The following is a 25,209-nucleotide window of genomic DNA, read 5'->3' on the forward strand; positions in this document are numbered from 1 at the left end:
AAGAGGATCTTAGATTAAGATGTAGGCCAGATAGAGTAAATGAAAGGGGTTGGCACTAGTCCTGTAGACCTTCAGTTTCCTATCACAGCTCCAAAGGTGTACAGTGTTCACACGTGTGATCTCCTTTGTGCATTTGTTAGGATCCTAAGGTCTACAAACAGGAGCCAGGTGCAAAATAGTATTTGGGAATGGAGAAGAGGGGGTGCTTAGAATTCTGGGACAAGGATGCTTCTAAGCCCAGGAATTTGTTTTCAGTACCAGAACGAATAGATGGTTATCCCCCTCCCTCAGACTTTGTTCCCTCTCAGCCACCTAATTTAGAAGGGGTGACTGTTGCTTTCATGTGATATGCATATCTGCTGCAGATCACTCCAAGGTCCATGTGTAGATTGTAATTTACCTTCTCTACATATTTTCTTTTTTTTTAATTGAAAGCAATACAACTTATAATGCAGTAGAACAAAATAAAATTTACAGACTCTCAGCGTTCGTAAACAAAACACAATAAATGTGCATACATACACAGATTTATTTTTGTATCCTTCGCGTTAAGCTGTTAAGATCCCTTCCATTTCTGACCTACGGACTATCCTTGTTTTAAAAAATATTCTAGGCTTCCCTTTAGTGCCAAATACTTTGTCTCAGTTCAGTTCATTGAAGGCACAATAGAAATATCCTCTTTGTTACAAAATGAATATATATTTTTTGTGATTTCATAATTTATGTATTTTTAATATTTGTAATTTTATGAATATTCTGTTTAATTTTAGTTATGCTTTCAGATGTGTTTCAAATTTACATGAGTTTAAATATCTCTTATTACAGCTACAGCATGAAAAGGCTGAACTTGAGCAACATTTAGAACAGGAACAGGAATTCCAAGTGAACAAATTGATGAAGAAGATTAAAAAACTGGAAAATGATACCATTTCAAAGCAGCTAACTCTGGAGCAGGTAGATACCATGTTATCTATAAAGTCCTTTTGTCTGTCAAGCTTTTGATGCTGATCAGAGTGGTGTTGTGACATGGATTATCCAAAGTGGAATTTAACCACTTTTAAGCACAGCATCAATGAGTGAAGAAAAATGTTTCAGTTATATGCTGAGGTTTGGTTCCAAGATCCCCCATGGATAACAAAATCCATGGATGCTCAAGTCCCATTAAATATAAAGATATAGCAAAATGGTGTCCCTTATATAAAGTGGAAAATCAAGGTTTGATATTTGTAATTTATACATTTTTTGAACATTTTCAAACCGTGGATGCTTGAATCCGTGTATAAAAAATCCGTGTATAAGAAGGGCCGACTGTACATTAGGTGAAAGGTAACTTTCTCTGTTACTGTAACTACATTTATTTGGATATGTACCAATGGATGCCATATCCTGACAGTGGACATGGTCAGAGTCACCTTAAACTCTTTCTCAATATGATCACCACTTCATGCAGTCCTTCTCTCAGTGTATCAAAAATTCTTTCTCAAGAATATTAAGACACAGAGAAACTAAGTGTGTTGTTGATCATCTTGAGAGAGAGAGTGAACATAAGAGGTAATTGTGATCTTCAGATTCTTTCCATATCCCATCCTGCTTTTATTTGCAGTCTCACTCTTTATCACACACACAGGCCCTCAAAGGGCAAAGTTGGCTTTTGAAATAACAAATTGAACTGCACACCTCTCACTACCAGGACAAAAACCATTTCCTCCTTTATCAGTCCAGGACACCTCTTGAGAATCAGTTCCAGGTGGATCAGCACGCCTAAACCTCCCTGCCCAAATGGTGAAGGAGTTGCTGCTCCTTGCACTGGAAGATACTGGAAGTGTATTGCTGCCAGACAACCATGGATTTCCCCAGTTGAAAGGACGGGCTGATGAGGGGATGTGGAGAAAATACGTAGTGGTGTGCAAAATAGGAAAAGTAGGAAATGAGTGGTGGAGATTTGGATTTGAGCATGAAAGAAGCCAGGAAGAAAGGGTTGGGGCTGTGCACAATTGTCAGTAAGGAGGAATTCTAGATGATAGGACTAGTCCACACATGTAGGGAAGTGGTTTTCATATTTCCAAGGCTCTGTACAGATGGGCTCAAAGTGCCAGCCTGTGAGCATGTTCCACACCATGACTCCACCCCTCGCGCCATGACGCCGCACAACATTCTAGACGGTGTGCAGAATCGTGGTGTGACGCTGGCGCTGCATCTAGATGACGCAGCACCAAAGGGCTGTTACAAAGCCACTCTGCTGCGGCTGCAGCACCTTTTAGAGGGCGCCAAAAGGAACTGCATTGTAGAATGTAGGATAGTATAGAGGAGTGGAAAGCACCATAGCAACTCTGATTATTTCATAACTGTTTAATTTCACAGTTAGCCTTTTTTTTAAAAATCATATTTTCGTGTGTGTGTGTGTGTGTTTTAACCTGTTGCTCCTTATGCTGCTGCTACTTCCAGTTTTCTTAACTTGCTGTCACACTTCTTTTTGAGTTTTGGATTGGGGTCGGGGGAGAATTTATGAAACCAATCCCAACCAGCCTTTGCCCTGGCTGCTAAAAGACAGCCACCCAGTTGTGCCTTCTGGGGTCTAGTTCAGCTGTGGAGGTTAGTGAGGGGCCCAGCTCTTGCCCTTACAGGGGCAATCAAATGCTGGTATTCCAGTCATCTGATTTATCCACAAGGATGGAAGATTCAATCATCTTCCAACAATTAAATGGGAGATGTTATAACAGAGGGGGATTGATTATGTGTATTTTCTGGGTAAATTGCTCTCCAGAAGTGGGCATTTTAATGGATGGATTCTGTCTCATCTCAGCAAGTGCTTTGTCTGGAAACCAGAGTAATTCATGATGATCCCTTCATTACACTTGGCACAGTCCAGTTGAGTGTGTCTGTGAAAATAGAATGAAAGTTAAAAGCTTCTATCCTTCCAGAGCAGCTAAGAAAGATTGTGTCTGTGAATTGAACTGTGATGTAATATTCCTTTTGTTTGAAACTTTAAAAGGACATCTCACATACCTGACATGCAGTAAGTCTTTTATCTTAAGTACTAGGTCATGAAAATTCTGAAAACTAAGAAATACTTGTAGTCAGTAGTCTTAACTCAAATTTCAGGCACAGGATCAGATTTCATGATTCTCTTTATGGACTTCGTTATAATGTGGGCATTGAAACATACTCTTGAAACATGCTCATTGAAACATCTCTTCATGTTATAATCAACAGGGAAGCTAAAAAGTATCTAACAACAAGCATGTAATAAGCCATGCTATATGGTAGCCATCTTTCTTGAAGTAAAAGAAAGGGCCTCTAGGTGGCAGTTGCATGCAAGCAGTTTAATTTGAAATGAATTTGCTAGTTTACTGCAAGGTTTTAGGACAAGTAAGATCTTTCCATCTGCCCTCATATTTATAATCTAATTGAAAACCTGCTGTGGAGCCCAATACTATAACAGTACCGGAGTTGCTTATAGAACTTGGAAGAGTGACTTTGGGGATTAAACTTCGCAAAGTCTTCTAGCTAGCCTGGCTATTATAGTTGAAACAAACAAGTACTTCTTTGATTGTGTGTGTTTTTCTTATATGTTTTAATTTTATTATTTTAATTGTATTTTATTGTTGGTTTTAAATAATACTAGTTTGCTTATGTTTTGTAGATCATTTTTCACCAGTGTACCTGAATAGCAGATTAACCCTTTTAAAATAAAAATTAATTTTGTTGCAGAGGATATAGCAATGCACAAGACTTACCTACAAAAAATGCTGTTGTTGAGGCTAAAACTCTTTATGTCGCAGAACAAGCGTATTTTGGGTTAAGTTTAAAATGAAAAGTGGTTGTGTTATCTGATCTTTAAAGAGAAGTCATTGGATTATTTCAACTTTATTTTGTTTTAATCTTGTACTGTAAACTGCCGTGTGTCTCATATTGCGGCAAGACGTCATGATTGATAGGTAGGAGATGGATGGATGGATGGATGGATGGATGGATAGATAGATAGATAGATAGATAGATAGATAGATAGATCAACAGTTAAAAAAGAAACCGTACTAATAGTATACACATTTGCCTCACCTCTTTGCCAATTGGGAACCATTATTCCTTTTTCCCATGTTTTGTTCTGATGGCAACCTCTTGTCCTGAGAACAATCAGGACAATCAGATGTTCTGGCACTCCTAAGACATGGCTTTCCATGATCTATGCAGTCAAAGACATTGTTGTTAGGCAGGTATTACTAAATAACAACCAAGAGATGTTTAACATTGTTGTTTAGAAAGAGTGTTATAGGAGCACATTTGATAACTAAGGCAATTTAAATTTGTAGAAGGCTTCTAGCATTAGAATAGTAAACAGGTTTGTGGTCTAGGAGACCTGCACTGAATGGGCAATTTCTCTGTCCAACTTGTAGGGGATAATCTCAGCATACAGCTGATTGCATCTCAAAATATTCTATTGCCTGATGTCTCAGTTTGAACTGGGAGCTTAATAGAGACACCATCTTGAATGTTTTTTTCCCCAGTGCCCCATCCAGCTATAGATCAGATCAAAGGCTCTGTCTAAGCCAGCATCTCTTTCCCGCAGTGGCCTGCTAGTGACCTGTGTATAAGAGTTCAGTTGTCCCCTCCCTTTTACTTTCCCAGCAACTGATATACAGAAGCACTCTGCCTCTAATACTGGAAGTGATAATATAGAGTCATTCCAACTAGTGTCTATTGACTGTCTGGGCCTCCATGAATTTATGTTAATTCCCTTTTAAAGCCATTGAAGGTGACAGCAAACACGACAGCTTGTGGTAGTGAATTCTATAGCTTAAGTATGTTCTGTGTGAAGATACTTCCTCAGTCTCTAACCATTCAGCTTCAGTTGATGAGCCTAAATTCTAATAAACATAATGCTGATAGATCCAACTGTGCCCTAAAATTTACGACACAATGAGGAACTTTGATCATCTCCCATCTGTATCAGGGTGATAAGACTGTATTAGACTTTGTACACTTACCTCTTTTGTTGATGTGTGTTTGAGCACAGAGATCTCCTGCAAATTTATTTCTCTGGGAATTACCTTGGAAAGTTAGTGCTGAGATGTCACAGAGCCCATGGGTTGTGTTAAACAACAACATACTGTGTAGGTCCTTTAGGGGCTGACTTACTCCATAAATTGGAGCCAACATGAATGAGATATATGAAATGTAATTTTCACTTCAGATATACATACATACATACATACATACATACATACATAAATTTGTGATGATAAACACAGGAAACAGTGCAGCCAAGTGGAATTGGAGGCATTTGATTTTGTGGCAGTTCTCTATAAAGCCTGAATTTCTGTATGGAAGTTAAGCACAGAGGCTATTCACAATTAGAGTATTAACTGTGTAATCCTGGAGACCTGGTCTACTCCAAGTTCTATCAGTTAAGATTCTAGGATAATCAGGAAGAAATAAAAATGCTTATGTAAAGGAATAACACAAAGTTTGTTCCTCATAGTGTTAAAAAATATATGCAGGTTAATACAGGCCATAAAAGCACACAAGTTCCAAAGTACTGTTGTAAGAACTTGCATGTTATGGCAAGACACTTCTTCATGGGCGTAACATATTGGTCAGTTAAATGTGCTCCTTTCCTAAGAGAAGGCCAGAGAATAGCTAACTCACCATGGATTTCATAAACTTTACTGATTAGCTTCTAGAAGCTGTCAGAAGGAGTGGAAAACATGCTCATCGGAGGGAGCCCAGTTTTCAAGGAGAAGCAGAAACTTGCTTATCCCAAAAATGATATAGCTAAGGGGAGATGCTAATGGTAGCTAGCATCTGTTTATCCTTTTAGCTAGGTAGGCCTGCCTTCATGCAAGAACGTAATTCTTTCAGGGCTGCACCAATTGTCTGTATGCCTTGGAAAGTTTGTTCTGTTGCTTTTCCAGATTTTCCGGGATTGCTCCCTTTACATAGTGATAAGAGAATCAGTGTGGTGTAGTGGTTTGCCATTGGATTGTGACTTTGGAGACTGGCATTTGAATCCCTGCTCAGCCATGTAATCCCACTGGGTGACTTTTGACCTCAGAGGAAGGTTAAAGACAAACACCCTCTGAACAAGGGTCATGATAAACTTCCATGGCTTCCTCACAAACAATCTTCACCTCCGTTTTCCTGTTTTAATTTCCCATCTGATCCTCACTATTCTTGATTATACTAAGAATTCTCAATCTCATTGGGCTATATTTTGAAGCAGTTATCCTTTTAAGCGGTCTCCCTGTTCTATCTCTCCTTTTTGTCCAATTCAAGCATGCCAGTGGGTCTTCTGAATTAGTGTGTGGTAATGGATGAGGTGAAATTTAATGAAGTGGGAACGCTATTAATGGACATTTCACTTGCACCACTGCACAGCATTGAGCTGAAGGGACAACTGGCCTTCGGGGCTCAAAGTACCTTTTATTCTTTCAGCCTTATATACCAACTGCAACTCTATCTTTGTAGAATACTGACATCTCCATGGTGGAACTCTCTTATTAGGATTATTGCAATCCAGTACACTTGGGACTCCTTTGAAAACAATTTTGAAACTTAGACGGTAATAAAAAATGGAATAGTACATTGTAAACAAGAACTTATCTGTTAATGCTGTCTTATAGCAATGCTTTACCACCAGTACTTACTTCCAGTCCATTTCTACCAATGGCCATCTGTAGGGGTGTATTCCTGCATGGCAGGGGGTTGGACTGGATGGCCCTTGAAGTCTCTTCCAGCTCTATGATTATTCTGCTCCATGTTAAACAACTGATATTTACAATTCAAAGACATAGCCATGTTAGTCTGGAAAATCAGTATGGATAGGGATTTTGTAGCACCTTTTTATTATTATTATTAACCTTTATTTATGAAGCGCTGTAAATTTACACAGCGCTTTACATACAATCTTTTTAGTTAGATGGTTCCCTGCCCTCGGGCTCACCTTTCATACGTACTGAATGGTAGAAGTTGGTAGCATGAACTTTTGTAGACTTGAGCCTACTTCCTCAGATGCATTCAGTGGAGTGGAAAGCCCAGGGGCAGACCTATATAACAGTCTGTGTGGGGGAATGCCCATAGGAATAGAACACTTTGTGGGTGTGGAGATGAGGTGACAATGGTCGTCGGGGGATAAGGCAGGAGGAAGGATGTTACCTAAAACCAAGGTGAATTGATAATGATATAAATGAGTATTGGTATGTAGTGTGGGAACCAAAAAAGAAGACATGATAAACTGGCTTCTGATTGTTGCATCGAGGAGCTAGAGTAGTATACCAGCAGGAGTTCTGGTCTGGGATTGAGGAGATGCAGGTTTGTGAGGAAATGCTATTGAAATAAAAGTTTTCAGTTCATCTCTTACTTTGGTTACAATTTATTAATGTTTTCTTAAACCATTTAGACTCTAAATATATTGTTGCAGTGTTCAACTAAATTCATGAAAATGTGTACCTTTTTAAAACAATTAACAACTTTGTGTCCTAGCTAAGACGGGAGAAAATTGATCTTGAAAATACACTAGAACAAGAACAAGAAGCACTAGTGAATCGTCTCTGGAAGAGAATGGATAAACTTGAAGCAGAAAAACGGTTTGTCTTTATCTTTTGCTGCTACTGCTGCTGCTGCTTTTTTATACTGTTGTTGTTGGTGTTGTGTGCCTTCAAGTCATTTCTGACTTATGACAACTCTAAGGCAGATCTATCATGGGATATTATTATTATCTACACAAAATTTGTTTAAAGGGGATTTGCTATAGACTTCCTATTAGGCTGAGAGTGACTTGCCAAAGGTATGCAGTGGGTTTCCATGACCAAGCAGAGATTCAGAGTCTGGTCTCCCAGAATCTTGATCTGATCCAACACTCAAATCACTACACCTCACTGTTTCTCTGTGTTTGCATGGCATGTAGTAAAACTTGAATATTTCATTCCCCTGCCCCACCAGGTTTTGCAGCACTAATAAACAGTTCATAGGAAAACAGCCTCTTTGCATGTGGACGGTTGTGATGGTTGTGTATTACATATCAGATACAGTATACTTCTGATACTAGTTGCTGGGGACCAAAAGGAGGAATGTTCTCTTACTTTTATATTCTACTTGTGAGCTTTCTAGAGACATCTTTGTTGCTGAGCCATAGGCAAACAAATAAGATGTGTACCATGTTAGTGCAATTCACTAGAAGTCATCCTTAGTGTCTTTTAATAACCTTTGCCATATTGTTACGAAACATGTTTCAAACCCTGGAAATTAATTTTTATGCAGCTCTACTGACTTACATTGATTTTCATAGGAATAGACATTTCACAGCATGCCTTGAATTTCAGAAAAATCTTTGAGGCCCAAGAAGAAAATATATTTTGTAATGTGGCAGTTATTAATCTAATTAATGAAAGATTCAGGATGCATGTGATCTTTCAAGTCCCATGAGGTGTCTTCCAGCTGTATGATTCTGTGATTATTCTGCCATGACAATTTTATTTTATATTCCAACACACATAGAGATGAAAGTGCTTCTATTACAGTTTGGCTTTGCAGTAAAACAGATTTTTTTTAAATATTATTATTATTTTTTGGCTCTAGTTTGCTCAAAATGTGTTTTTAACACAAAACCGTTCACACAGTTGTTATTTTTTCTGAGCATACAGGATAAGCAAGAGCAGAACATTACTGAGAGTGGGAGAGTGCAGGTGATCATTTGCCAGGTGCTGACTTTAGTCAATAAAAAGCTTATGGAAACAGTACATGAAAGAACTGTATAAAAGAAATGACAGGATGACAGATTCATTCAAGGAAGAACAATTTGAAGATGAACATGCAATTTTAGAAAGTGAAGTAAAAGCTGTACTCAGAGTTCTTGGGAGAAATAAATCATCAGGAACAAAATGCATACCAGTAGAACTGCTTTAAGCATAACCACTATAGTATTCACTAAAATCTGTCAGTAAGTATAGAAAACAAGAGAATGGCCCATAGATTGGCAACACTCAATATATATATATTCCAATCCTCAAGAAAGGGGTCACCAGAGATTGCAGTAACCACAGGACCATTGCATTAATTTCTCATGTAAGCAAAATGATGCTCATAATTCTGCAGCAAAGACTTTTACCATATATGGAGTGAGAAATTCCAGATATTCAAGCTGGGTTCAGGAAAAGAAGAGGCACTAAAGATCATATTATGAGCATACACTGAATAATGAAACACACAAAAGAATTTTAGAAGAAAATCTCCCTTTACAGATTATAGCAAAGCATTTGACTGTGTAGCTCCTGAACAATTATGGCTAGGTCTTAAAGAAATAGGTGTGTCACAACATTTAATTGTCCTGATGCTTAATCTACACTCAGGATAAAAGGCTACCATCAGGAGAGAATACAGAGAAACAGAATGGCTTTCAGTTCGCAAGGAGGTCATGCAAGACTGCATGTTATCACCCTGTCTGTTTAATTTGTTTGCTGGGATTAGACTTAGAGGAAAGAGGCATGAAAGGAGGATGGAATGTCAACAGTATTAAGAGATGAAGATGACACCATACTACTAGCAGAAAATAGTAAAGACTTGGAAAAATTACTGAAGAAAGTCAAGGAAGAAAGTGCAAAGGCAAATTTACAGTTCAATATTAAGAAAACAAAAATAACTACAGTCACCCCTCCTAACTTGCAGATCTGAGATCTGCGACCTTGTATATCTGTGGAGGGGCGACGTCCGCTATTTTCAATGGTGTGCACACCCAAGCTGTGTGCACGGGGGACGCTCTGTTCAAGCCTATGGGGCTTGAATATGTGCAAGCCTCCATTTTAACGGGGGGGGGTGTCCCATAATTGATCCCCACGAAAATGGAGGGCCAACTGTATAGATGATTTATACAATTGTAAACTAGACTATGAAGATATTGAAATAGTTCAAGATTTTGCATACCTTAGCTCAGTCATTCATCAAAATGGAGATTGCAGTAAAGAAACCAGAAGGCTAGGACTTGGGAAGGATAGTTATGAAGGAACTAGACAAGATCCTGAAGTGTCACGATATGTCACTGAATACTAAAGTTAGTGTTCCATACCATCATATTTCCAATTTTTATGTATATTTGTGAAAACTGGACACTGAAGAAAGCTGAAAGGAAGAAAATCAACTCATTTGAAATGTGTTGCTGGGGAAGAGTTTTATGGGTAACATGGACTGCTGAAAAGACAAATAAATGACTCTAGAGCAAATAAAACCTGAACTCTCCCTAGAAGCCAAGGAGACTGCCATACTTTGGTCATATCATGAGAAGGCATAACTCACTAGAAAAGACAATAATGGCTGGTAAAGTAGAAGGCAGTAGGAAAATAGGAAGACTGCATTCCATGTGGATAGACTCAGACAAGGAAACCATGGTCCTGAGTCTGCAATACCTGGCCCCTGTTGATAATAGCATGACTTGAGGTCTCTCATTCATAAGGTCACCATAAGCTGAAGTTGACTTGAAGGCACTTAACAACAAATGCATGTCAAATATGCATTTAACAATTTGGAGAACTGAGGTTTTTTAAACAGAGGCTGAATGACCAACTTGTCAGGGGTGCTTTCCTGCATGACACGAGGTTGGACTGGATGATCCTTGAGGATTCCAGCTGTATGATTCTGTGATTATTCTGCCAAATGTGGACTAATTTCTTCCTCCTCCAATTTTTGATCCCAGCCCCATAAACTTGGACATAAACTATATGGGTTGCTAGGTCAGTAGGTGCTTACACCAAGAAATGGGGTTTGGTTCCAGGGCCCCTGTGGATACCAAAATCCCTGCATGCTCAAGTCCCATTAAATACAGCGGCATAGTAAAATAGTATCTCTTACATAAAATGGCAAAAGCAAGGTTTCCTTTTTTGAATTTATATTTGTTTTGAATATTTTCAAGTGATGGATGGTTAAATAAAGAATCTGTGGATACAGGAGGCTGACTGTAAACACCAGGTAGCCTAAGATATTATCCTGCCATGAATTAACCAGGTGGTCTTTTTCCATATGTAACAGTAGTGGCATTGGTTGGGGCCTCTCACAAATGTCCAACTTCTCATTTTCTTACATTTGTGCAAATAAATTTCTAGTACAGTGTTGTGCAATTTCTTGGAGTTTAACTATGTTATAGGCCAAATGGAAGCTCAGGTGTTGCTACAAGAGTGGTCCCATTCAAATGTAGTGGCAAACAATGGTTTGTTATTATGTGACTCACATCTATCTGGTTTCCCACTCTCCTTCCCATGCATTTGTTGATATTTTGGTTTGTGATCAAGTTGCACATGGGAAAGGAGTGTTCAAGCCTAATGCTCATATTGGCTCATGCTCTTTTACACCAAACCATAGCTTGTCTCTGTATCTGAATTGGACCAACATGTTGAGATTTTTCCACACATAGATTGCCAGAAAGAACATTGACAATTCTAGAACATCTTTCTTTCTTTCTTTCTTTCTTTCTTTCTTTCTTTCTTTGGCATAATATCATGCAGAATATACATACACACATGTTGGTTTGTTTCAGGGAAAACCTTACTTGTTTTATTTCAGAATTTTGCAGGAGAAATTAGACCAGCCTGTGTCAGCTCCTCCATCACCAAGGGACATATCAATGGAGATAGACTCTCCAGAGAATATGATGCGGCATATCAGGTTCCTAAAGAATGAAGTAGAGAGGTTAAAGAAACAACTCAGAGCTGCACAATTACAGCGTAAGTCCAGCTTACCTTGGCTATGTGCCATTACGCATCTTACAGAGGTATGTTTTTAATGAATTTTAAGCTTTTCAATCTGGAAAGCTTAAATAGACCAGAAGTTCAGATATTTAGTTAATAATTTGATTAATTGATTGATTTGTACTGTGCAATAACATTTTGCGGTATGCTTTGGAAGGGATGGGTTATGGTTTATTGTTTTTGTTTTTTGTTTGTCTTGTTTTATCTTACATAACAAGTAAAGATTTCAACCAGTGTTGCTGAAGATTATACATAATGTTCTGATACATAGTATTAGATCTTTACATCACTTTTGATGCCAACACTGTAAAGAACTTGGGCATATTTAAAGAAACCTGAAACAGTTTTATACAAGATTACATGTCATCTTATGCTTTGAGTTGCTGACGTACAAACCATTTATATTTGTTTCAGCTTAAGTAAATATACAGCATGATAAAAAAAATATCTAAGGTCCCTAGCTTATCAGACCTTTGGCAATTAAAACTGAAAATATTTAAACTCACCCTGTTGCTTGAAACTTGTAAAAATATCACTTTCTTCACTGAGTGTGATTGGGCTCAGTTTGGTGTTCTTCAGGGTCCCATCCCCCCAGGGTCCATGCACAGTGACACTGTTTCCCAAGATGGTGCCCTCTAGAAGTGCTGGGGCCACAGCTTCCCATAATTTCTTCTCTCTCCTCCCACATTGTCCCAGTGGCTATGCTGGCTGGGGAGGAAGGGAGTTGTAATCAAAATACATTTAGAGTGCCATCTTAAGAAGGCTATGCTGTGATCCTGGATTTTACATGCTTCTACCTTGCTTTCCTTCACTGCCTTTTTTCTTCCAAGACTGCATATGCATTGGTAGCAGTGAAGACATAATGGGTCTGAAATGCTGTAATTCCTTTGTACTACCAAAGAGCACAATCCACGTCCTCTGATCATACAACCCACATACACTCTGCATTACGTATATCTGCTTAGCGACAAAGGGAGAGGACTACTTGTGTAGAGATTAAAGGAGTGTTCACACATGGTATTCTACATGCGTTCACACTGCTGAGATGTGTGTGAGAATCTTTGTACCTGTGTACATTCCTGATTTGTACTGAGGTACAATAATCTTCTTAAATGTAGAGTGCAGAACAAGTGTACAGCTACACCTGGGTAGAATAAATCCACTACTGAATGTTGTAATGAAAATTCTAACTGTGAACAGAGCAGCAATCTGCATACACAGGCTGTACTTTTGTTGTGTAACTGGTGGACACTATTATGAAAGATTATTTAACTTGAATATAATGACTCACAACTTAATACGAATTTGCTGTGCTAGTTACGATGTGTCAGATGCCCCAAACTTTCTAGAAATTGACTTGGTGGAACAGTGTTTCACCATGAGAAGGTTATGTTAATATTGTCATGATAGTGAATGAATTTATTATTACAGTATACAGCCAGCATAAAATAATAAAATGGTTACAAAAATTACCTTACATCCAGTTAGAAAAATTTATATTCCAGCATATCATATAAACATTATATTCCAGCATATCATGTAAATGCATGAGTACATACAAATGTTCAGGATAAAACTTTGAGCTGTGTTCCTGGAAGAATTTAGGAATACACTAAATACAGTATATGGCGCTAACAAAAATAATTGATTATCTACTATCAAAATACCTGTGAGGAGGTTATATGATAGTTGCCCTACTAAATTTAGGGAATAATTTATTCATATTGATCCACACGGTCAATCAATTTCTATAAACAAAATCATTTTAAATATAAAATGTATGGCTGTAGTAGATAAAAAAGCTGAGGGCATTCATTATATAGTAATTTACTGCATCTGTTTTTAAAAGTTTTTACGACAAATAATAGCAGCTGCAAAAAATTTAGCAACTTTGATAGTTACATATTCACTGCAGTCTGCAAAAAGATAGTCCACATAAAATTTCTCCTGCCTGCCAGGAAACTGTTGATAGTAGTACATGACTGATAGTAATAAACTCATTTTAAATATATGACCTATTTTAAAATGTTTGTAATGCATGCCTGAGAAGATATTTCCTGATTAGAAAAGTGGGCTTTTATTTGATAAATAAGATCCAAATGCAAAGAAGGGGACATTTTTAAAGTAATACCAATACTTTAAAAGATTTTTCTAAAATCATGTTTAAAACCCATTGACCTAAATAGCTAGACTTTTATTGTTATGTGCCTTCAAGTCATTTCTGACTTACAGTGATGCTATCATGGGGGTTTCTTGGCAAGATATGTTCAGAGGTGATTTGCCATTGCTTTCATCTGAGGCTGAGAGCATGTGACTTGCCAAAAGTCACCTAGTGGGTTTCATGGCTGAACTGGATATCAAACCCTGTTCTCCAGAGTTGTAGTCCAACACTCAAACCACTACATCACGCTGGCTCTTTTTAAAGTAATACTTTAAAAGATTTTTCTAAATTATGTTTTAAAACCCTTTGACTTAAATCCAGTTGATAGACTAGTTTCAGTTAACATAGTCCCATAAAATCAGTTGCTGAATGGTGAATCAGGACTTCTGTAAATCCCACTGATCCAGTGTGCCTATTGTATTTGGAAATGACAATTGGATTTAGACTATTGACTTATATTTACTGTAATATTCAGAGTAAGGAGAGGTTTTCTTGCTTGAGTGTTCACTTCTGCATATGATCTGGAAAACAGGAAGTAAGAGCAAGTGTAACCCTCAGTTATGTTGGCAAGTATACTTTGATAGCTGTTGTGCAAGACATATCCACTGTTTGCTTGTGCACTCCCCGACCTGGTGCAAAGCAGCTTGATAGCAGTGGGGCACATCCCACAGTCAGTTAGTGGTTGAGGGGGCAGAATGATATGAGGGCACTTTCCAGCCATAGTTGGCCTATGTGTGTGTGTGTGTGTGTGTGTGACAGCTGTTGCCCTCTCATAAAACATAGAGTGTAACACCTAAAGTCCAAGAGTACAACAGTGGTCCCTTTTCCCCAGCTTCCCAACTGCAGCTAGACTATGCCAAGTGCCTCCCAGCCCCCCTCAGCTGCTTTGCTTTCCTCTCTTTATTCTGAATCAATTGTTTTTAGTTTTGGTTTTAATAAAATGTTCTGGAAGATCAGTAGGACTAATTTTCAGTCTAGCCTCCTAGGGAATTATGTTTTGCTTATCATAATTGTGTTTTAGGCAGATAAGGAGGGGGCTGGATTTGAGACCTTGTGGGCAACTTTGGAAAATTAATAATATATGTCACTTAAAAGCCATAAAACACATTAATCTCTGTGAACCTGCCTGTCTCTTTAGTACATTGCTTTTGCTTGCTAAACTCAAAAGTGTGAACAAGGTCTCTGGGTATGTTTAATTGCTAGCCTGATTTATTAGCAGAAGGATGGAACCTAGTTTTGCTGTACTCTATCTTCAGAATGTTCTGTTCTTGTCCTTGAAAGACTCCATACTTGTGGATGACTTATCCCATCATATGCTGTCATAAAACGATCAATCTTAAGAAGCACAAGGAAAAGTTCTTTAAAATGTAAATGTATTATATAATTTTTATGGTATTTGGTTTCTGTATTTGGAATTTGCCAACAATAATTCTGAAGTTGCTCATCCTCTAAGGCCCTGCATAAATTTGTGGAGTAGTATACTTTCTATCCCCATATGAATAAAGCAAGACATATTATGACTTATACGTTTATTATGGTCATTTTTTAGCCAGTTACTAATTTGATGAATGGCACATTTATTTTATTCATTTATGGGTAAAATTGCTGTTGTATCATCTATGTTTGTTTTGTTTTTAACAAACCAGCTACTTTTGTCCAGAGAGGGAAAAATTATTTTTCCTAAGCCAAGGCTTGCCAGTGAATGCCTGGCTGTAATATTTGTACCGCTTCAACATGGAAAGTCTCTCACTTCTGCACACAGGGCTGGTTCAGATGATCATCTGATCACCTCAGACACTCCTTCCCTTTCCCCTTTGTATACTCCCAGGTTACTACAAGCTGGAGTTCTTCATTTTTTATTGACAAACTTAGGGAAGTATCTTTGTTTCCCAGCCCAGCTAATGAGACCAAATTGGAAGAAACATGTGGTCTAAGAATCTATCTGTTCAGCCAGCTATGTTGTTGTCACTTGATAAAGGCACAATCTGAATTCTGAAACACTTCTCAGTATATGTATTGTCCACAAAACATAAAGCTCAGTTAATTAAAAATGAATTGAAAAATCTTGACACTTCAGATTCAGAGAAGATGGCACAGTACTTAGAGGAAGAACGTCACATGAGAGAAGAAAACTTGAGGCTCCAAAGAAAACTACAGAGGGAGATGGAGCGGAGAGAAGCCTTGTGCAGACAGCTCTCAGAAAGTGAATCCAGTTTGGAAATGGACGATGAGAGGTTTGTTTTTCTGGTAACCTCAGGTGCTCTAGTCTGACAAGCAGGCTTCTCAATTGTAGACAGAAGTATGGAGCTACAACCAAAGGCAACAGTCCCATGTCAAGTTTACTCTCTCCTTACATCTTCCCTTACATTCTGCATTATTGTACTGGCCACTTCAATGGGGAGCAAGGGGTGGGGAGAGACACAGTATAAAAGCACCAGCATCCAAGGTAAGTTAACTTGCAGGATGGGGGCAGGTACCTTGTCACAGGACCACTGTCTTCAAAGAACAGATAAATTACATGAAGCCTGCATAAATTTGCTTGTGAATAATAGCTTCAAAAATAAAAAATAAGAAATAATTAAATTAAAGAAAGCAATAGGCACCATCAATAGAGAAACAGAAAAAGAGTAGGAATGCCACTTCGAAAATGGCATCTGTTGTTCTTTTGTCAATGGTGATATAGTTGACAGTAACAAAAATATATATATTTGACTAATCATCCTCACTCTCTGAATCAATCAGAAGGCTTTGTAAAAAAAATATTAATTTAATCAAATGAACACTGAAGTTATACTATATACTAACATAAGTTTTCTGGAGGACTAATATAACCCTCTGGCCTTCCATAGTTGTTCACATTTCTCTCACACCTTATTGCATTTGTTTCACTATATCTGATAGATGGCAGATGAAAGCCTAAAAGTAAAATAAATAAATAGTTTTGGTAGGATGATAATAATCTGTTTTTATCTCTTAAATTAGATATTTTAATGAGATGTCTGCACAAGGATTAAGACCTCGCACTGTGTCCAGTCCAATTCCATATACACCTTCACCAAGTTCTAGCAGACCTATATCACCTGGTAAACTTTCTAAATTTTGTGTACTTATTGTTAATTTTTAATATAGCCTTAATTATAAATGTAAATTTAACCATATAAATATAATATATTTTGTTTTTATTTGATCTGTTGTATGATTTAATCAATATTTTGTTTGTAATCTGTATTTTATTATTGTTATTAACACTGACCTCTACCATTGGTAAAGTGTTGGCATTTAGATTGAATAAATACTGTACTAATATTTGTACCCTTTTTTGAAATGTCTATTCTTTATACAAAGTGGGCACTTGAAGTGGGCATTTCATATATTGAGTCCTTTTCTTTTTTAGCTATCCAATAAATAGAATTATTTCACAGGCCTGCAAAATTCAGGGTCATTTTTTTTAAAAAAAAAATGTATGTTGCTTTTATAAAATTTGGCATTCTAAATCCAGAAATGATGTCAGATTTGCTCCATTTTTTCACAGTTGGCTTTGCTGTTCCTGTGTTGTAAATATGTGACAGTGAAATGATCCTGCAAAAAACTATCCTGAAGAGAGTACAAAAGGGGCTAAAGTCTTCTAATAGACTTTCAGAGCACTTCAGTTTGGTGAACACAAAAAATGCACTCAGAAGCATCAATAAAAATCAATCACACTGTTACATCAGTGTCTGCACTTAATCCAAACGAATAACAACGGAATTCATAAAAATATCAAATTTGTGAAAGTACTGTGTACAGTATGACATTTTATTGGGGTTTTTGAATTTAGCACCAAAAATACATTAAAAACAGCTACAATATTGGAAAAAAGTTTTGCATTGCAAACCTGTGTTATTAATAATATATTACAGTGTTGGCATGCAACATATCACTAAAGTGAACTGAAAAAATTTTAATGCAAGGAAGTACAGTAATTTTCCCTCTCTTTAGAAAAAAACCTCAAATGTTTCATGCAAATAACTGGGTTAATTTTATTCCCTGGTTTTAATATTTTGCTGTTATCTTCCAATTACTTATGGGAGTGCTGTTTTAGGAATAATATTCCCTAAGAATTAGTAACTTTGAATGAAGGTTCAGGTAGTGGGAAGTCCTGCTTCAGGTATTCTGTTGGCAAACCCAGTCACTCCCAGTTCTAAGTCTGCAGAGGTAGATACGAGTAAATAATGCCACATGCTTTGTCAAGACCACTAAACGCTATCATTGTGCACACAAATGTTCAAGTGCAGTTTATTTTCTCAGTGTAGAAGATAATGTCCATTGCTTTCTTCTTTTTAACACGCTGGATGTTTTGGGTGTTGGAGTACATTATTATCTGTAAACATAACTTGCCTTGCTTTTTTCATTACTTTAGGTCTCTCATATGCAAGTCACACAGTTGGTTTTACTCCCCCAACTTCACTCACCAGAGCTGGCGTGTCTTATTATAACTCCCCAGGCCTTCATGTGCAGCATATGGGACCATCCCATGGTATTACAGTGAGTATTTTAAGGAATAAATATCACATTAAACTGCTTGTCTTTGTTTGTTGCCGTGAGGGTTTATCTATCCTATATTTCTCTTTTTACATTAACTAGGTAATATTTATTCCAAGATATAGTAAACACCTGCATTTGAAATCAGTCTTCTGTAGAGGCATCGTAGTGCACCATGTTGCCCAGAGTTGGTGACAAGTGAATCCCTCCTATCGCAGCACAGCCAATTCCAGCTGTTAATAATTTCTTTTAATTGTGTTCGTACTCATGTAATCAGCTTGTTAATGACCTTCCCTTTTTTAAAAAAAGCTTGGAGAGATTTACAAAGCACAAACATTTTCAACAGTGGCAAATCCATAACAAACCTAAAACCTGATAATATCAGAATAATTTAAGAAGCACATCCTAAAACCAGGGATCACTTAGGGCCTGAATAGGCAAGGGAAAAAAAGCTTGCTTTCAGGTGGCTTCAGAGCACAGTCTTCTGATGACATGCTCTGAAGCCGCCTGAAAGCTGACTTCCAGCCACTTGGCTGCCCAGTCATGGGCTGGCTACCGAGTGCTCCAGGTGCAAGGTATTTACATGCCACATGCTGCTGGAGCATCATGAAGCTGGCTTCCAGCCATGGCACAGGTGGCAAAGACAGCTTTTTGCTGGTTGAAAAAGGAGCAGCTGTTTGCCCCTCCTTTTTCAGCTGGCTTCAAGGCAAATTGGGGGTGCGGTTTGTGCTTGCCGCAGCCCCAATCCAGCTTTGGAAGAGGCAGACTGTTTCACCTCTTAGTGTGTTAAGAACGCAGTAGTACCAGATACTCTGGTAAAATAGCTGAATTAAAAAAACTCAGCAGCTTGCTCAGTGATGGTAAAGAGAGAGAAGAGAGTAGCCTGGAAAAACTGTCTACAGTCGACCCTCTATATCCACAGATTCTTATCCACAGATTTAACCATCCAGACAGAGCCTGAACATATTCCAAAAATTCTTTTTAGGAATAGTGGGCCATCTTAAATACGACATTTCATTTTTACAGGAATGAAAGACATGACAGATCCAATGACTGAAGAACAAGATCACATAGAAATACATATATTAACCCTTCAGGGAGGGGCAATCCTTCAAGAGCAAATAAAACAGTTGGTACTCCATAGAAAATCTGAGAAGCAATTTTGGCTTTAATAGTCAACAGCTCCTGGGATAACTTTTCCACTCTTTATGGGTTTTTTAAAGCAAATTATTTCTCCCAAATTTAGGGTTTTTTAGACTTGATGCATTTTTCTTGTCTCCAATCTATATATTCATGGAACCATATATTCAGTACAGACATACATCATTTAACAAAACTTCTGTGCAAGAAGCTCCCCTTTATGAAGTCCTTTAGACATGCCCAGCCCTAGAGGTGTCACCTAGTGCAGTAACTCATGATGTAACCCCCCCCCCCACCGTTGACCTTCTCCCATTATCACACCATACAGAATAATTATACCTTTAAATTACAGCATCATATGCACAGCCTAAATGTATATACATATGCATAGTTTCATGTGGTTAAAGTGAAATTTCTGACCATAAGTCAGAAATGACTTGAAGGCACACAACAACAACAACAACAAAGACCTACTGTAGCTATGTGTGCCTGCTTAAAGCAAGCAAGCCAAGCAGCAGCTGACTCCAGAATCTCTTACTGAGCATGTGTGAACAGCAAAAAAGAGAAGAGGGGAGAACAGATAAACCTGCATCATGAGGAGCCACAGGTGGCACAGTGGTTAAATGCCTGTACTGAAGCCACTCACTCACAAACCACAAGGTTATGGGTTCATTCCCAGCCAAGGGCTCAGGGTCGACTCAGCCTGGCATCCTTCCGAGTTTGCTAAAATGAGTACCCAGCTTGTTGTGGCAATTATCTTTCACTCTGTAAACTGCTTAAGGAGTGCTTAAATGCACTGATAAGTGGTATAGAAATATACTTGCTATTAATATTGCTATGAGCTACCCCCAGCAGGTTAAAAAAAAGGTTACTTCTAAATTTGGGCACCGAAATGGAAATTGTAGGAAAAGTGGTGACTCATGAAAGAAGGCATCATCCTTCACTGTATTTTCAAAGATGCCTTCAAATGGGTTTTAGAAGGTTTAGCTGTTTTTGCTTACTTAGGCAAGACTTATCTGACCTGGTTGTTTCCTTTCATGTGTGCACACTGTTATTTTGGAATAGAAAGTTTTCTGGAGCAAGCTGATTCGTTCTTTTTTGGGGGAGGGGGGTAGTGTAGGAACATATCCCTGTTCCTTTTATGTTATTTCCGCTGCTGGTGCCAATTTTTTAAAATTTTTATTTTTATTTTATTTTATTTTTTGTGGAAGAAGTAATTCCAAGGATCACATCCACATCTATTTTGTTTACTGAGGTGTACTTTTTAATATCTAAGAGCAGTATGGTGAATCTGTGGCCCATTGTCTTCACCATTGATTGTGCTCGCCTAGATGGGAATTACCATCCAGTAACTTCTGGAAAGTTTCACATTCGCTGTATCTTATGCAGAATTAATTTTATGCTGCTGATGTCTAACTGTTCAACAACTAATTTTTATCAAGAGCAGCTGTTGTAAGACCAGGGGCCACTTTATGCCCCAGAACCCCCCAGAGGCCACATGACCTATGCCAACAATAATAATTTTTAAAAACCCAAAGTGGCTGGAAATCCATTTCTGGTTCTCAAAAATTGGTTATTTTTTTATGTTAAACCATACAGGGATGCCATGCAGCCTATCTCAAAGCTAGATTGTTGCACCTGGAGGCTGCAAGGAGCAGGAATTTGCACTCAATTTTTGGCCAGAGAAAGGTCAGTCTGGGGATTCTGGAGGTGTTGAAGATCACAAAAACATCCTGGGGGTGGCTGCATGAAGCCCCTTGGCTGATCTTTACCCACCCCTGAATAGTAAAAAATGGGATATGGCATTGGATATACTTTCTTTTGTGTAAGGCTTACATCTCATCACACCTCAAATATTTGTTAATTCCCTGGTTTTGTTTGGGGTTTAACTTTCTGAACTCCTAGCAGTTGGGATTCTTTCAAAACATGGTATATATTGTGGGAAAGAGCAGGAAGAGGATGGACATCCCAGATGTCAGAGAAACAATTTAGGATACAAATCATTAGAATACTGCCTTTCACAATAACTGTAAGGGCTGACACAGTAAATATCAGTTATGGGGAGGTGCATAGTTGAAATGTCCATATTGCATGATTTATTACTGGCATGATTTATTGCCAGTAATGGCTTGGACAGACATTCAGAAACTGTGTGCAGTGAGGATCTGAAGCGAACAAGTGTTATTGGACCTAACCTATGCCGTCAGGGCCTAGTGTATGCTTTATCCATGCAATCTGTATACCACAAAATGTCAGTGTTCTGATTAGATTTAAAAATATAGTCATGTTGTTCTGGAAAATCAGTATGCAAAGGGATTTTGTAGCATCTTTGAGATTAATTGAAAGAATAAAGTAGGTAGCAGTGGTATCATTGGGGCATGTGGGCTACACCACACCCTAAGTGAGGTGAGACCTAAGTGGGTTTCCCCAGACATGTCTTTTGGGAGAAACAGTCTGGAGTTTGCCTGCGTCCCTTTAAAACACCGAAGAGATGGTGTGAGTGAGAGTTAGTGGGAGGAGAAAGGGGAGGCCCCAAACTTTTTAAACAATTAAATTTTATTTTATTTTTTAAAAAATCAAATTTAAAAAGATTTTATTAAAAAATTAAAATTTTAAATTCTTATAATCTTGTCTCTAAAAACATCAAAACTTACCAGATTTCCACTTTAACCACATGAAATTATGTGCATGTAAATACATTTAGGCTGTGTGTATAATATTGTAATTTTGAAATATAATTTTAATTTTGCTAATGTCAACAATTACCATTATATTCAGTGATATATGGGAAATATGATTTATGAGTAACGTTGGTACAAAAAACATTACTAAGGATTCTATATGGTGTGATGCGGGGGTGTTTACTACAACACCATGAGCTACTGCACTGAGTGATGCTGTCCCTAGTGACGCTGTGGGTTGATAGCAGGAGCTTTTGTAGACGAGAGTCTGCTTCCTCAGATGCAACTGAGGAAGTAGACTTTAGTTTACGAAAGCTCATGCTTCCATCTTCTTTCTTTCAATTTATCTCAAAGATACTACAAAAATCCCTTTTCATAGTGTTCTGATTAGGTGAAATAGCCCTGTGATGTGGTGCACCCATAGGCCTGAATACATGTGGTGTATACAGTGTGTGCATACAGCCTGGAGGCCCTTAATGCCAACATGATTGAATTTTCAAGTGGCATTGGCTTAAAACAGACAGGAGAGTAGCTAGTTGCCAAGCCATGGCTTAACAATTAACTGTTACTTCCTAGTTGCTTCATTGCTTGCCTTTACTTGCAGAGTTATTTCTTTTATGAATTCCTCTGTGGTATCTAACTTGGGAAAACTGTTTTGACACTAAAGAACTGCCCCTAAACTGGGTTGAAAAACCACTAATCTAGCATTCCATCGAATTCCAACCAGGCCCCAAACACATTTAAAATTCTTCTTGACAAAGACTGTTACTTTCACCTGTTTAGAGGCATTCTCCTTCCATTTTGTTTCTCACTGTTCCAGTAGCATTTCTATTGCTCATTTTGTCTGGTGTATGCCTACACTGTTGCAGTAGCATGCAAAACGGACAGGGGACCAAGTACAGAACAGTGAAAACTCAGCATAGCTTGATTTGGGTCTCCTGTGGTTCCTCTTCTCCTGTATTGAATTTCCTTACCAAAAATAAATTTGAGTTGAAGCTGATGTGTGAAAGGTCTCAGAAGGAAAGAAGCATTTCGGCATTATCATTATCATTTTGCAACCTGTGGGCTCAAACTCTGGTTTCCATGTTTTGTTCCACAGAGGCCTTCACCACGAAGAAGCAACAGCCCTGACAAATTCAAACGCCCCACTCCTCCGCCTTCTCCAAATACACAGACCCCACTGCAGCCTGCTCCACCTCCGCCACCACCACCTGTGCAGCCTCCAGGCCTGTCATCAGCCTCCCAGTCAGCCACTTTTCAACATTCAGTGCATCCTTCCTCTCAGCCTTAGTGCATGTGCTCAGCAAATCTGTATTCAGAGTTGGACTCATAACACAGAGCAGTTTACTATAAGCCAAAGGCTTACAATGGTATATTTGGATTTGACTTATTTGCACTGAAGTTAACTGAGGCTTCACTGTTTAATTGTGTTGTACAAGTTTGTCCAAGGGCCACCTCCAATGTTAGCACATGTTGCCTACATGGAAAGCACTTCCTGGTAGGGGGAAGAAAATCTATGGAACCTGTGTGTAGATAATCACACGAGAGGACAAAGTGGTTTCTATGGCTTTTTAAAAACAAAACAAAACATGGAAGTGTTTTCTGTGTTAAGAAGTGTGCTATATTTGCCGTTGTTGCAAAATGCAGCCGGTGTTGTGGATCTGCAACACTAATTTCAAAAATTTCCATCAGTGTTTCAGTTGAATTTACATGTATGTCCATTCTCCGGCTGGTTTTGTTTGATATGGCATTATGTTTTGCTGAGCTCCCAAAGCTTTATATTTTTTTCCCCTGTCCCCCTCCCCACCACCCTCCAGCTTCTAGGTTTGTAAAATAAAAGGGACAGCTTTTATTATTTTTTACATGACAATTTGCATATAAAATTACAGGCATGGTCTGTATATTATGAACTCCTAGATATTACTGTGTGTTCCAAGCATAAGCATAAATCAGCACTACATTTCAGTAATAAATAAAGATTATGGCTTTTAGCACAGAAATGAAAAACGAACCCTTTAATGCCCAATCTCAGTGTAAAAAAAAAAGAAGAAGAAATGTATCCTTTAACTTTCAGTTAACAGCAGTAAAACATACATGGCAAAACTGTACCTTTTCTTGAGTGTGGTGCAGTTTAATGTACAATGTGGGAAGCCTGACTTGTCAAAGTATATAGAATGTATTGATCCATGGACCTTAAGAGTTGATTGTTTCATTTCTTATTCACGTTGATCTGTAAAACTGTCCGTACTGTTGTTTTCATCACAATGATCTTCTGTAAGTGTGGTTCTGCCAACAGAATTCTTGTGGCTGATTAAAGTGTGCTCTCTGATTTTCTGCTGTAGAAAGGCAATTTATATTAAAAACAAAAAAGGCTGATTTTCCCCACTTGTTTAAAATATATTAAATGTGTGATTCCCCATCCTGAAAGTCTCAACCAAGATTTTAAGCATTCAAAGAAAAATCAGAAGAGTATGATTGAAAATCCACATTATAGCAACGTATTGGTATAACAGCCGAAAATGTTGTATCGCTTGGTAGAAAGGAACAGATTACAGAGAAAGTTAGATGACAATAGCAAATGCATATTTAGCAGCATAAGCCGGTACAATGTATAAAGAAATGTATTCTGAAATACATTCTTTCCATTCATTTAGCACAAATAAATTGTTTGGTTTCACTTTGCAGTGGAAGGAAGTCTCATTTTCTTTCTTCACATGGCATCTACTTCAGCACATTCAGCAGTTCCTGCTGAATAGCTTTAACATAAAACTGAAGATTCACTTCCCCTATTCGTTTTTGGTTTATGGGACTGTAACTAGAAAGTGTCATTGGTTTTACAAATGCTTTTGCAGTATACCTTAACTGCATATTGACATTTTCCAGACACAGAGAGAAGCAGTATATTCTAGCTATTTTGTGGCATGCTTGCATAATTGGAATTTTTTTCAATGTAATTCCAATGATCATGAGAAGAATG

General features: G+C 38.0%; 1 protein-coding gene across 1 annotated transcript in view; it reads left to right on the plus strand.

Moving 5' to 3' along the window:
• The window catches only part of LOC149318844 (coiled-coil domain-containing protein 6-like), a 63,056-nt gene extending 38,134 nt beyond the window's left edge, over positions 1-24,922 (plus strand). The window contains exons 3-9 of the mRNA XM_089510552.1: positions 826-954; positions 7,480-7,583; positions 11,545-11,705; positions 15,968-16,124; positions 16,873-16,973; positions 18,290-18,414; positions 23,332-24,922. Coding sequence (XP_089366678.1) covers positions 826-954; positions 7,480-7,583; positions 11,545-11,705; positions 15,968-16,124; positions 16,873-16,973; positions 18,290-18,414; positions 23,332-23,523 — 969 coding nt within the window. The 3' untranslated portion in view covers positions 23,524-24,922. The remainder of the gene's footprint in view (positions 1-825; positions 955-7,479; positions 7,584-11,544; positions 11,706-15,967; positions 16,125-16,872; positions 16,974-18,289; positions 18,415-23,331) is intronic.
• Positions 24,923-25,209: the final 287 nt, after the last annotated feature.

Source organism: Sceloporus occidentalis, unplaced genomic scaffold, assembly GCF_023333645.1.
Source record: "Sceloporus occidentalis isolate IW3139 unplaced genomic scaffold, rSceOcc1.0.p SCAF_2, whole genome shotgun sequence".
In the NCBI taxonomy this organism is placed as follows: Eukaryota; Metazoa; Chordata; class Lepidosauria; order Squamata; family Phrynosomatidae; genus Sceloporus; species Sceloporus occidentalis.